This window comes from Falco punctatus, assembly GCF_963210335.1.
Source record: "Falco punctatus genome assembly, chromosome: 2".
Classification (NCBI taxonomy): Eukaryota; Metazoa; Chordata; class Aves; order Falconiformes; family Falconidae; genus Falco; species Falco punctatus.
In genome coordinates this window covers 79,189,773-79,202,527 of record NC_137581.1, presented here as the reverse complement: position 1 = coordinate 79,202,527, position 12,755 = coordinate 79,189,773, and the positions used below count along the sequence as shown (strand labels likewise).

Sequence of the window (12,755 nt, the reverse complement as noted above, 5' to 3'; positions counted from 1 at the left end):
GATTGAAGTAAATCTATATACCTTCACTGCAAGAGCACAAATGATCAAGAGATGTTTTATTTTGTTAAAAATGGGATCTCTTTTGGAGCAGAAGTAATTCACATCCATTTAATTGTTTCTGAGGCTTTTGTGTTGAAAGTGTTTTAATGTTGTGTGAGCCCAGCCCGTCTCGCCACTGTAAGCTGTACCACAGATGATACGTTTACCTTGGAAGTCATCCCCAACTGGGGTGAATGAGCTCTGAAGCTGTGCTAGGGTAATTCTGTTTGGCTCAGGTGAAGTTTGTCTTGTGCTATCTTAGTTCCCTTTCAATGAAAGCCACTTTTCAAAGGAAACTGGAAAAACAATTTGCTGTTTTTAGGAGCCTCTCCTTTCTGTTCTGTGCAGCAAAAGAAAGAGAGAAAGGATTTCATTTAAAACTTAGGATGACATTTGTGTTCTTAGGGGTTTTTTTTCTCACTTTGATTTATACAAGGTGAATGTAATATTGTTTTAAATGGCAGCAAAAGGATGTAATTGGAGTAATCTTCCTCCTTTTCTGTTTGCAAGTGTTATGCTTTGTCAGTGTAAAGCTGACTCCTTTTAGACAACTAATGGTGCTTGCTTATTCAGGGGAGGCGGTGGACAGAATCCAATCAGCTGCATAACTGACTTAATCTGACAAGTGATGTAAAGGACAGAGCAATACATCCTCTGTTGTGTCAGGCTAGGTCTCCTCTCCTCCCATCTCTGAGTTTGAGCTCTTTCTGATGTTTTGCTCTGTGGAAGTGGTGTACTCCTCGAGAGCTGGCAGTAGACACCTGAGGCTAAGTTGATGGTCAGCCTAATGGCTATGTTGCTCTCTCCCCACAGTAGAGAATCGTTGTCTTGGCTCCTTAATAGAGTGTGGATCTTCAGGAGTATGCATGCCACCCTCGCAGTGGTGTGATGGGGTGAGCCACTGCCCCAACGGAGAGGATGAAACCCGCTGTGGTGAGTGCCAGCAGTCGAGGTGGGGGGCCTTCAGCCAGCTGCAGGAGTTTTTGAGCATATTGCCTTATCCAAAGCTTGCCTAAGTTACAACCCGTTTTAGCTTCAGTTATATCTCTAAAATGGTTTAGGATGTTTGAGTGCTTTGAAGGCTATATCTAGATACTCAGTTTGTTTCCAGTCCAATCAAAAGGCTGAAACAAAATGACTGACTTGAAGGTTTGAGCTGGCTTAACATTGAATGAGTTTTTATAAATACTGCCTTTTAATTTGAATGGGGTTTGTGCAAAACTGAATCTAACATTGTCTCTGGAATGAACCATCATCGTTGACTTCTTAGTGGAACTTGAGATGATAACATAAATCCGGTGGTCTTCAGTCAGGCTTGTCTTTTTCCACATATTTTGCATTCCTTATTCTCCCAATAGTACTTCAGCTACTTCATAACTCCTTTGTGTTAGAAAGCCTGGTCTGATCAGTGGTTGCAACTGAAAATATGCCGAGGGAAGCTTTAGGGCACAGCTGAAGGTGGAAACGTTATTCATTTGTTCATTCAAAAGGTGTAGCATGTTGTTTCTAACACCTCTGTTATGCCAGTGCCACTCTGGAAAACTCTGGCTGTGCTGCTCTTCTCTTTTGAGAAACTTATTCTGCACATGCCTCCTGCAGGGTTAGCATTTACTGGCATACGCTCTAAAGCTGTTTCTTTCCATTTAGTTGAATAATATATTTTTGGAGAAGCTTGTTCAATCTGTTCTTTTGCTTGAGCTATTTTATATTTTTGTGCAGATAAATACATAATGGGGCATGGAATGTCAGAGCTAATTGCTCCTTCTTGCATTCTTGCTCTACAAGTGCTTCTCTGAATAAATTCAGCATATTCATATGTAATACGAAATATATTACAATAGATTGTATTTTATTTATACACAATACATGATATATTAAGAAATATATCATTGTATAGATAAAAGGTAAGAAAAGATTGGCTATTGCAATCTTCCTCAGTGGTAGACTGAAAGAGAATTTTGAGCATAAAAGCTGAAATGAAAAGATGAACACTATTTTGTACACTTGCAGTTTTAAACTGGTAGTTCTTTTCAATTACCTAGACAAAAGGATTAAGTCATTGTGATATTTCTGTCTACTTGATATTTACTCAGAATTTGAGTAGAAGACAGCATTAAATTAACACTAGTTATACAAACAAGCATATGTTACAGGTAGCAATACTTTTTAAGTAGAGAAAGAGTGGTAATATAGCGTGTGGTGTTCTTGGTTTCTTTTTACTTCTTCCTTTTCTGGCAGTTAGACTTTTTGGACCAAACTTTATCCTGCAAGTTTATTCACCTGTCAGCAAATCCTGGTATCCTGTTTGTCAAGATGACTGGAATGATGATTATGGGAGGATTGCATGTAAAGACATGGGCTACAGTGTGTAAGTCTAACCTTTGTCAGCCTTTGCACATACATAGAAAGGTTAAAATTTCCATCTTGCTGTTTTTAAGAGTGCATATCTCAAACAAAAAGCAGCTGGCAATCTAGTTTGTGTGAACCCAGGTCAGTCTGATTTTAATGATGGCAGCTGTTAGAGAATCAAACCAAAACATTGCTTCAACAAGTGACAGGGACCGGCATGCATGCAGTAGGTAGGTGGTGGGGTCACTTGTATCCAATACATTAATTCACAGCCATCTTCCAGAGCTTGCTTCAGATCATTATAATTGCTCAGTAACATGCAGTCTGACTTAATCTGTCATCACCAGTATTACATGGAAAACACTGATCTTCTGAGGACACAAATAACACCAGCTTGTATGGAAGACTGCTGTAAATAATTATGCCCCTGAGTGCTGCCCATGTTCTCCCCACATAACACTGTAGCCTAAATTCTTCTGTGGTTGAAATATTTGATTTTTGCCTCTCTGTGATACAGTTGGCAAATACTGTCTTCTGTTGTGTGTGGAGTAATGCAGTGAATTTATTGCCCAGGCAGGCAGAACTTGTGTGTGCCCGTGCTGCACTGTGGTGGTCTGAATTCAGGTCTCTGAACGAGCAATGACCCCAGTAGTTCCAATTCCAGTAAGACAGCCCAGCAGCAACTATGCAGAGTTGGTCCTCAGCTAGAAAGCTTGGCAGGACAGCAGCACTTGATACCCCTCTTGCCATCCCGCAGAAATGTGGCTGTCATGACTTACTGGACTTGGACTTTGCTATGTTGTGTAAATGTACCAGCAAAGGCATGTCTTCATCTTTTTTTGTTTTGTGAGGCTGAAGATTTCTATCACGCATGCATATTAGATAAAAATGTTATTTTAATCTAGAAACTCTTTGATGGGAAATGGAACTTGAAAAATGTTTAAAGAACCTGGATCTCTGACACTGTACTACACCACTAGGGTTCTGTGTTTCATTAAAAAAAAAACAAACAAAAAACAAAAAACCAACAACCAAAAAACAAAAACATGTTTTTTGGTGTTATTCATATCAGATCATCTAGCTTGGCACAGTTTATTGTTGCTTGCTTGAAAATGAAACAACCGGGTTTTCATGATGTACTTTCTGTTTTGCAGGGATACGTATTACTATAGTCGAGGAGTAGCAACTGAAGTCGGCTCTAAGAGCTACATGAAGCTGAACACAAGTGCTGGGAATATAGACTTGTACAAAAAGCTGTATAACAGGTATCTTTGTTTAATACAAACTTCTTCCCTTTAATCAGGGGTCTTTTAGCTGTTGTAAAAGGTGTAGCTTCTGCCCATAGCATAATGCAAGTACATCTTTCAGTGGGGATTGTTAGAGGGAAAGAGACTTCGTTTTTAATCTGATTGCAACAAGGGCTGTCCCTTCTATTTAAAAACACAGCTGTCTTTTTTCCATCCTTCCTCTCTTTTAAAAGGCAAGATGTCCCATCCTGTTTTCTCCATGGTGTCTAGAAGGTTGCCATGTCAAAGATACCTTTCTAAGGCTCTTTGACTATCAACAGGAGTTTCTGTATGGTGACAATAGCTACCAGCTGCTACACGTTCACAGCAGCTGGTGCGGTTTTTTTTTATTTGTCATGTGAACACACACTTTCACTGTGGAAAGTATCATTCTTATTCTCATTAAACAACTCGGAAGTGTCTAGTTTCTAAACCTGTAGACTGCTGTGCCTGCAAAGTTCCTGTTGCTCCCTTGTTTAGTCTTCTACAACTACTTCATAAAATCAGCTCAACTTTTTCTCATGCTGTTCTTCATCTTGCTCCTCAATAGGCTTACAAACCTTTTGTATTGGTGACTGCAGTCTTCCACATGACAGTTCTGGTGAATGCCAGAAATGGTGGAGGCCATATGGTTCCTGGCAGGGTAGCTGGAGAGAGTGAAGAACCCTCAGCCAGGAAGATGTGGGTGAAGGCAGGGCACGTAGCTGGAAAGGGTAGGAAGCAGCTGGAGGGTGAATTTTACCCACCATTTGCTTCATTGTGTGTCTAAAATCCTGGGTTTTTTTATTTCTATTGCAGTGATTCCTGTGCATCAGGAAATGTGGTTTCTCTGCGCTGTGTAGGTAAGTGACTGTGTTTCTCAAACTTATGCTTGTTCATGCTTTGAAATGCTATGGATGGAAAATCCTTCTGAATCTGCATAAATAATTACGGTCTTTTGATGGCAGATGATTAAAATCTGGTTCCCATTTTTCAAACGGTACAGTTTAAGGAACAGGGTGGGAGACAAACAAGGAGTTACTTTTGTCTTTGCTGCACCGGTCCCTTTAAATGACTCTGTTGCAGTGAGGCTCTGTAGTCCTCACCCAGCAGCCATGGTGGGATGTCTGTGGTGCACCTGCAACGTGCCCACGGGGGGAGCAGTGCCTTCTTGACAAGGTGACTCCTGGCTGTCATCTGTTTTGTTGCACAACACAAAGGCGGTTGTCTCTGGGGCTTGCCAGAGGTGCCTTAATACCACGCTTAAAGGTGTAATGAGCCACTGGTTTGTGGTGAACCGAGGGCAGCAGTTGCCAAATCTTGATGTTTTCAATGTGAAAGGGCTCCAGGCTATGGGAGACTTGGGCTCTTGGTGTCCAGGGCAGGGGCCCAAGCTGTGGCGTATTGAAAGCCAGCAGTGCAGAGATCGGACACGGGGTCTGTGCTCCGAAGCCTGAGCTGCAGAAGCCATCTTCCAGACCAGCTCGCTCTTTAACTGATGCCTGTGTGTAACTGACTCCTTAGACTGTGGCCTGCCCACTAAGAACGTGAACATTATGAACAGAATTGTGGGTGGCAGCGGAGCGGTGCCGGGACAGTGGCCGTGGCAGGTCAGCCTCCATGTGCATGGCACCCATGTCTGCGGGGGCTCCATCATCACCCGTCAGTGGATAGTGACAGCGGCGCACTGCGTGGAAGGGTGAGTCTTGACCCCATGGGGCACCAGAGTGACCAGCTCATTCCTTTGTCTCTGGAACAGCAGTTTTTCTTGCTTCAGGCTGAAATGCACAAATTTACCTAAGTCTCCCAACTTTCTGCTTTAAAAAGAAATTAAATACCATTCCCCCCCTCTGCCTTGAATGCAGGTGCTAGGTGTGCAGTCTTTTGTCTACGTAGCAGTATGGTTTTCAAGTAGTAAGGGAAAATTTCTTCTGGAGGAGACTGGCTGCAGTTCATCTGTCTGCTTTCTACAGGACGAAAATCTTACTTTACTTGTTAAAGGTGGAAAGTAAATTGGATGGTGGTGTTGGGCATAGATACCTACCCAATTTAAGAGGTAAACTGAAGGTACCAAACTTAATGCCAGGCAGGACAATGTTTTCATGAAGATGCTGAATTAACACTGTGAAGAAAAACAAAGAAAAGGAAAAAAAAACCACCCAAACCTTCAAATATTGCACAACTGTAGATATGATCAATTTAAAGATGCCTGTGCCATTTATTTCCTTGTATCTTCATGCCACAGGGTAGTAAAGCCCAAGTCAGTACTAAAGGTAGATTTATACCTATCCAAGGAGCACTTTACATGGGCATCAACAAGAAAAATAGCTGGTGCTTTGTACACTTTTAACCTATAAAGGAGAGTTGAGGTGTTGTGGTACCTTGTGTACGGTGTCAGAATATGTTTAAAAGGTGGCTGCTCCTGTTGGAGGGAAAACCCACTAAGTAAAACCATTTTTAATGGTTGGTTGGCTGGATCACAGTTTGAGGCTAAGCCAGGGAAAAATAACTTTGTCCCTTAACCTTGAGAAAGGAATGCAAGTGTTTATTTTTATGTGATGATCTTATCCCTGCTTTGTTTTCTGATTTAAGCTCTGTAGTATGCAAAAACTTTAGGAAAGGCAACCAAAATGCAAGCTGTAGCTGGCAAAAAAACTCGTTTTCAGTCCTGAATTTTTTTTTTTGTGGAGGGGGGATGACTCGCAAGCACTACTGCCTTGGAGTTCTGGAGGGAGTTTTAACACTTCTGAGAAGTTTTTTGTATTGAGCATTTGTAAACTGCTGGAGCAAGAGAGACTGTTTAAATTACATTTAGTTAGCATACTTAACATTAAAAAAAAAAAACACACCAAAACCGAACAAAACAACCCTGGCATTTTCATGTTAGTGAAATTCCTTCACTAGATCATGTTTTTACTAATAATTGCCTTCTGCTGCCCTTGAGTGCCTTGGATAGTACACGCGAGTGATACCGCTGACATGTGAGACTTCAGAAATAACTGCTTGATCCCTCAGCCTTGGAAATCAATAGACTTCAGTGTTGCGGTCTCAGACTATAATTTGCTGTGTTGAGTGATAGTGATACTTAACCCATTTCAAAGATTTTGATATATTTATGAAATCAAGAGTCAAGCTTTCCCAAAGTCAGATGTCTTGCAATTTATTTACCTTGTTTTTCAGAAATGGTAGTCACATGCATGTGCGTTCTTGGTTGCATGTGCATTTGGCTGCTGTTTCTGAAGACAATTTTTTGAAGGTTATAATCCGTGGCTCACTATCAGAGAATCAAACATTCTAATCTTTTGTTTATTCTGTAGACGATTTTCTGACCCGTACAGCTGGAGGGTTTATGCTGGGATTCTGAATCAGGATGAGATGCTCTTAGGAAACGGATACAGAGTGCAACAGATAATTTCCCATCCAGATTATGATACAGATTCGAAAGACAATGATGTTGCCCTTATGAAGTTAGAAACACTGCTGAGTTTTACTGGTATGTATTCTGCTCTTCTTAAGGCAAAAGTCCAATGGCCAATGAGCACATCTTTTAAAAATACTGAAGTTCGTCAAGAAATCCTTGTGATATGGGAAGAACAAAAAATGTGGGTAGAGACAGAGGGCACACCCTTTGATTTTCTAAGTAGGATTTATTTAAATGTGGTGCCTGATAAGGGAGTTTAGGGTCATCTCAACAGTTCACTTTTACGCCGGAACGCTGTATAGTGCTTAAGTTTTGCCATTCCTGTATGTGCAGACTCCGAATATAATGGTGGAGCAGCTGACTAGACTAAACCAAGTTATGCCAAATAACAATTGGGGAAAAAAACCAACACCACCACAGACAAATGTTAGAAAATGTTCCTTTCTTAAAAGTAGATGTAGGTTGTTTGTAAGCAATCAGTGAAAAATAGAGGACAAACCATTACTTGAAGTGGTTTTAGTGTACAGGTCTTTTATATTTCAGTGCATCAGTTTAAAGCTATTAGTAGTAATCTGGAGGGTCTCTTCTGCTCCTAAGAGCAGGGAGATTGTCTGCCAGGTTTTTGTTTGACACTTCTTGTGTATAGGTATTGAATCCTGCTTGCGTGATTATTTTCAGCAGAGTTTTGCAAAGAGAATGCAGAGAAGTAGTTGTCGGAAGTTTTTCTTCTTTGTCCTCTACTGATCAGAAGAGCTGGTGTTAATTGTTCTAGTTAGCGGGTCGAATTGACCTAAGAACAATTAATTGTGCTTGTTCCTCATTTTGAGGTGAGGATTAGGTAGCCATCTGGTAAAGAGGGGCTGGTAAGCTTTCTGCCGCTGCATGCATTGCACAGTATTGCTTGTCTGCGAGGAAGGTAGAGTACAGAGAAAATGGGTGGTGTATAGGTATTGAAGTGGTGGCTGTGTTGAGATATTTCATATACATTTATTTTGAATTATGTCTGGACATCTGGGATTACTGATGCTACCGTGTTTGTTTTGTAGATACTGTACGGCCAGTTTGTCTGCCTAATCCAGGAATGATGTTCCAGCCTAATCAGCAGTGCTGGATATCTGGGTGGGGAGCAGAGTACCAAGGAGGTAAAGAGTGGCTCTGGAATGTTTTGGTCTTCTACATAAACCAGTCCTCTTCAGTCTGCGAATAACTGTTGGATGAGCTGACTGGGCAGTTTGAGCCAGATCTGTTGATATGCTATTTTTTCACCCATTTACATATTTACACAGGGCATTCTGTCTCAAAGCAAGTTGCGATGTGTTGCATTCAGCAGACCGAAAGGAACCTCAAATCAGTATGGGGGGCCAGAACTATTCACACAGGAAACAATCCTGTGCTCCTGCTAGCAGGGCCACATCTCCTGTAAGGAGGGTAACTGTATGCCAAGCCACTCCTCTGTGGATGTGGGAGAGGGCAGGAGCCTGTCCTTTGGTGGAAAGCTAAAATAGCATGATGCAAGTTAAGCCTGTAAGAAGTGAAAAGGAAAGGGAGGAAAGGTGTCTTCCAGTATGAGAAGGTACTGGATTTGTGGAGCTGTGTGTCGGGGAAGCTGGATCCTGAGTATGGGAACTGCTGGAAGCTTGCGCTAGACCATAAAACTGTGGGAAGGTCCTCTTCGCCTCTTGCAGACTTCATGTGCGTTTAATAGCCCTGTAGATAACACAGTTATTCAGAGTTGATTTGGGGCTGGAGTAGGCAGGTAGGTGCCATGTTCTCTTGCTTTGCACTGACAGCAAAGTAGGGTAACTCACTGACTTCTTGGAAGGGAGTTTCGATGTCACGGTTGTCCCTGTGCAATGGTTCATACATTTTGTGTCCATCCTGATGTTTCTAGTAAGTTCATTTCACCTTGAACAGTGCTAGTTGCTGGGATCTGTAATAGCAACATAATATGATGTTGTTCTAACTTTTTCTTTGTCTGTTTTTGTGCATGTTTCAATTTTAGGTAAAACATCAAATAACTTAAATTATGTTATGGTGCCCTTAATAGAACATTCTAGGTGTAATTCTGTCTCTATCTATAATGGCATGATTTTGCCTACAATGATCTGTGCTGGATATCTAGGAGGAGGAGTTGATTCCTGTCAGGTAATTATTCCTAATTAACACCTAATAACAATCTCATTATTTTTGTGGTCTTACTAGTAGTCTTTTTTAATTATCTATTAACTACAAACAGATCCTACTTAAAAATAATTAACATTTTGGTGGGGCTTCTGGTTAATTTCGTGGTGCATCCCTTTAAAAGGGAGAGCTTTTGTATCATCTTCTGAATGGCTGCCAAGTGCCAAGTTCTCACTGAACACCCAGAGAGGGCGAGGCAGTCTTTTTTTAATGCTTCGAGGATGTTTTGTTATCTGGTACTTGGAAGTGAGCGAATGCTCTTCATAATCATGGCAATACCCTAGGCTTACGCTTGTGAACAAGAAAGTCGGTAATGCCTATCTCATTTAGTGCTTTGGGCAAACAGTTTTCATCCCTATTGCAAGCAGCCATCATTTAATCTGTAATTGCCATCGCTTTTTTTTTTTTAGTGACTCTCTTAAAATGGTGGTTAGCTTTTATTGAAACTTAAACTGTATTCCTGAAGTGAAATGGATTGCATCCTTCCTGGTGGCCAGGTCACTAATAATATGCTTGTATTTTGTGCAGGGTGACAGTGGAGGTCCGCTAGTAACTAACAAAAACTCTGTGTGGTGGCTGGTTGGAGATACCAGCTGGGGAACTGGCTGTGCTAGTCCCAATAGACCTGGAGTCTATGGGAATATGACTGTGTTTACAGATTGGATTTATAAAAATATGCAGGTAAAATATTTGGTGGGTGGTTTTAATAATTTTAAATGTCCCAAATAAAAAAATTATTTTATTTATAAAAATAAGTACATGTGACATGTCTGCTAATGAAGCTATTCTGCTGAGAAGCATCCAAGTAATTGGTAAGGTAGTCTGTCAGCCTGTCAGCAGAACTTTTAAACCTTTGGTTTTTGTTTGTTTTTTTTTTAAACAGGCAAACAGATGACAATACTGTCTGTCCTTCTTGCTGATTGATGTTTCTGAGAACAAGAATAAATGAAGCCATGGGTGCCTGGGATATTTATTCACAAATGATTTTTTTATTTCCTCTTTTGAATTTGCTTTTTAAAAATAACATGAAGAATTGTACACTCGGTTCTGTGCTGGCTACAGTGACTGATCTTAATCAGTGAAGGATTATCACAATGAGCACCTTTCTTCTTGTGGTGCCTGGCAGAAAGTTGTTCTGTCAACTGCTTGCTGAAATGTCTCTCTGTAGTTGAGTAACTTTCACTTGATAATCAGGTACAGGCTTACAACAGCAATTTTAATCACAATTTAATTTAAGATTTTTGTGGCAGGATACTGAGACAGTTTGTTTAGTAGTGTTTTAAATTAAATGTTAAGTAATGTGAACATTGAACCTCTGAGCTGCTGGTTAGCAATTTAAAAAGAAAAGAATGGGTTTTGGTATAGATTCAGAATGGTTTGGTTTGGAAGGGACCTTTAAAGATCATCTAGTCCCAACTGCCCTGCTATGGGCAGGGACACCTGCCACTAGACCAGGTTGTTCAAAGCTCCATCCATCCAGCCTGGTCTTGAATGCTTCCAGGGACAGGGCATCCACAGATTCTCTGGGCAACCTGTTCAGTGTCTCACCACCCTCACAGTAAAGAACTTCTTCCTCGTATCTAATCTAAGTCTTTCCTCTTTTGTTTAAAGCTATTGTCCCTTGTCCTATCACTACATGCCCTTGTAGAAAGTCCCTCTCCAGCTTTCTTGTAGGCCCCTTTAGATACTGGAAGGCTGCTGTAAGGTGTCCCTAGAACCTTCTTTTCTCCAGGCTGAACAACCTCAAATCTCTTAGTCTTTATTCACAGGAGAGGTGTTCCAGCCCTCTGATCGTCTTTGTGGCCCTCCTCTGGACTTACTCCAACAGGCCCTGCTTCTGTTGGGGGCCCCCTGAGTTGGACACAGTGCTCCAGGTGGGGTCTCATGAGAGTGTGGTAGAGGGAAAGAAATATATATGAAGGGAAGTTTTCATGCACTACAGTAGAAGCACAGGAAAAAAATACAGTATATTCAGGTAGTCAACAATCCTCAGGATCTTGACACAGCAGTCATCCAAGTTAGATTGTTCAAAGGACTGTCTCAGTAATTAAAAGTGTCGTTCTGCCTTAAGCTGCTCTGAACCCCAAAGGGGCAAGACCTGCCAGTCACTCTTAAGGTAGGGTACCGAGAGGGATGTTGCAGTGCTGTAGCGGAAAGCAGGGAGTTACGTGTGCCGAAGGTACGGTCCCTGGCTGTGCATGTCAAGATGACTCTTGAACTCTCCCTGCTGTGAAGGGCAAAAGGCAAAGTATTTCAGTAAGGCTGTGTTGCAAGTGATAGACTTCTGGTTGCAGACGCATGTCCAGAGGATGGCTGTTTTGTACAAAGAAACCCAAATCCGTGTTTCTGCATAACCAGATGAACTACCTCATTTATTAAATTTGGCTTTTAATTCCTTAGAGCTCTCCTTTATGTATCTGCATGTTATGTTTTTAGTAAAATGTCATTAATATCAGAGGGCCACTTCAACTAGGATTTTGAAAATAATTTATAATCATAGTACAGAGGATCAAAAAGCCATACCAAGTCACTTTTTTTTAAGGAGGAGAAATCTTTTGAATGAAATGACTCTACTAGTCTTGTCTTCACTTTTGGTACTGAAATGCAATTATCTTCCATGTAAACACTGCACCAAATAAATATTTTTTTTTTAAAAAACAACTAGTCTTCATTAGTAGTGGTTTGTATCTGTTTGCTTGGATTTTTAATTTTTTTGGAAGCAGTTGCTGGATTCAGTGTCCTAAGTGCTTTGAGGGTCTTATTTTAAACAAAGCAAAAGAAAAACAACACAGGAGGGTGATCCAAGAGATTGTTTTGAGTCCAATATCTCAGTTCCTTGAACAAACTCAGGGAAGGAGAGCTGGATGTGCAGGAATGTTGGATGTCTTTAGCGGCTGGGTCTGATGAAACCATTCTGACTTGTGAAATTGAATTAAATAAGGAAATTTAGCCTAAAAGGCAGTGAGTTGAAGGAGTCACACCCTGTTTTGTTATTAGTATCATGCTGCCTGAAGCAATATGTACTTGCTTGTCTTCTCTAGGTGTGAGACGCAGGATGTTTTCAGTAGCACGTGAGCATCGTGTGAGCCTTGGGGGATACCATGAAGTAGCCAACAAGTTTAAAGTACTTTCAAAATAGAAATTAAATAAATTAAATCATTACAGTATCAGGGTTTGCTTGGGGTTTTGGTTTTGGTTTTTTTTGTTTGTTTGTTTGTCTGTTGTGGTTTTTTTTTTTTGTTTTCTTTTTTTGCTTCTGACCTGCAGCACTGCAAGTCAATAGTAGCAAAACAGAATACTGACATGTGGAAAACTGGCTGTAGTGCTAAATAGGGTTAATAAAGCTGTATGTTGTACTGGGGTGAATGCTGTGCCACAGAAGTCAGCCATCTGCTGCTGCAGTTTCACGTGAGAGGGTCAAACCCTATCATTTCTAGTCTGAAGAGAACCCTTCTCTTTTAAGCATCTTGGAAATTACTGCATAGCACACTGGTACAGGT

General features: G+C 41.0%; 1 protein-coding gene across 8 annotated transcripts in view; it reads left to right on the top strand.

The window, feature by feature from the left end:
- TMPRSS2 (transmembrane serine protease 2) overlaps window positions 1-12,755 on the top strand; it is a 78,526-nt gene that overhangs the window by 21,696 nt on the left and 44,075 nt on the right. For 6 of the 8 annotated variants that reach the window (XM_080376621.1, XM_080376624.1, XM_080376626.1 and 3 more), the window contains 9 exons: window positions 853-972; window positions 2,278-2,407; window positions 3,543-3,653; window positions 4,473-4,516; window positions 5,178-5,352; window positions 6,971-7,146; window positions 8,121-8,216; window positions 9,077-9,219; window positions 9,784-12,753. In XM_080376621.1, coding sequence (XP_080232747.1) covers window positions 853-972; window positions 2,278-2,407; window positions 3,543-3,653; window positions 4,473-4,516; window positions 5,178-5,352; window positions 6,971-7,146; window positions 8,121-8,216; window positions 9,077-9,219; window positions 9,784-9,984 — 1,196 coding nt within the window. In that variant the 3' untranslated portion in view covers window positions 9,985-12,753. The remainder of the gene's footprint in view (window positions 1-852; window positions 973-2,277; window positions 2,408-3,542; window positions 3,654-4,472; window positions 4,517-5,177; window positions 5,353-6,970; window positions 7,147-8,120; window positions 8,217-9,076; window positions 9,220-9,783; window positions 12,754-12,755) is intronic. The other 2 variants (XM_080376625.1, XM_080376627.1) reach the window with 2 other exon arrangements.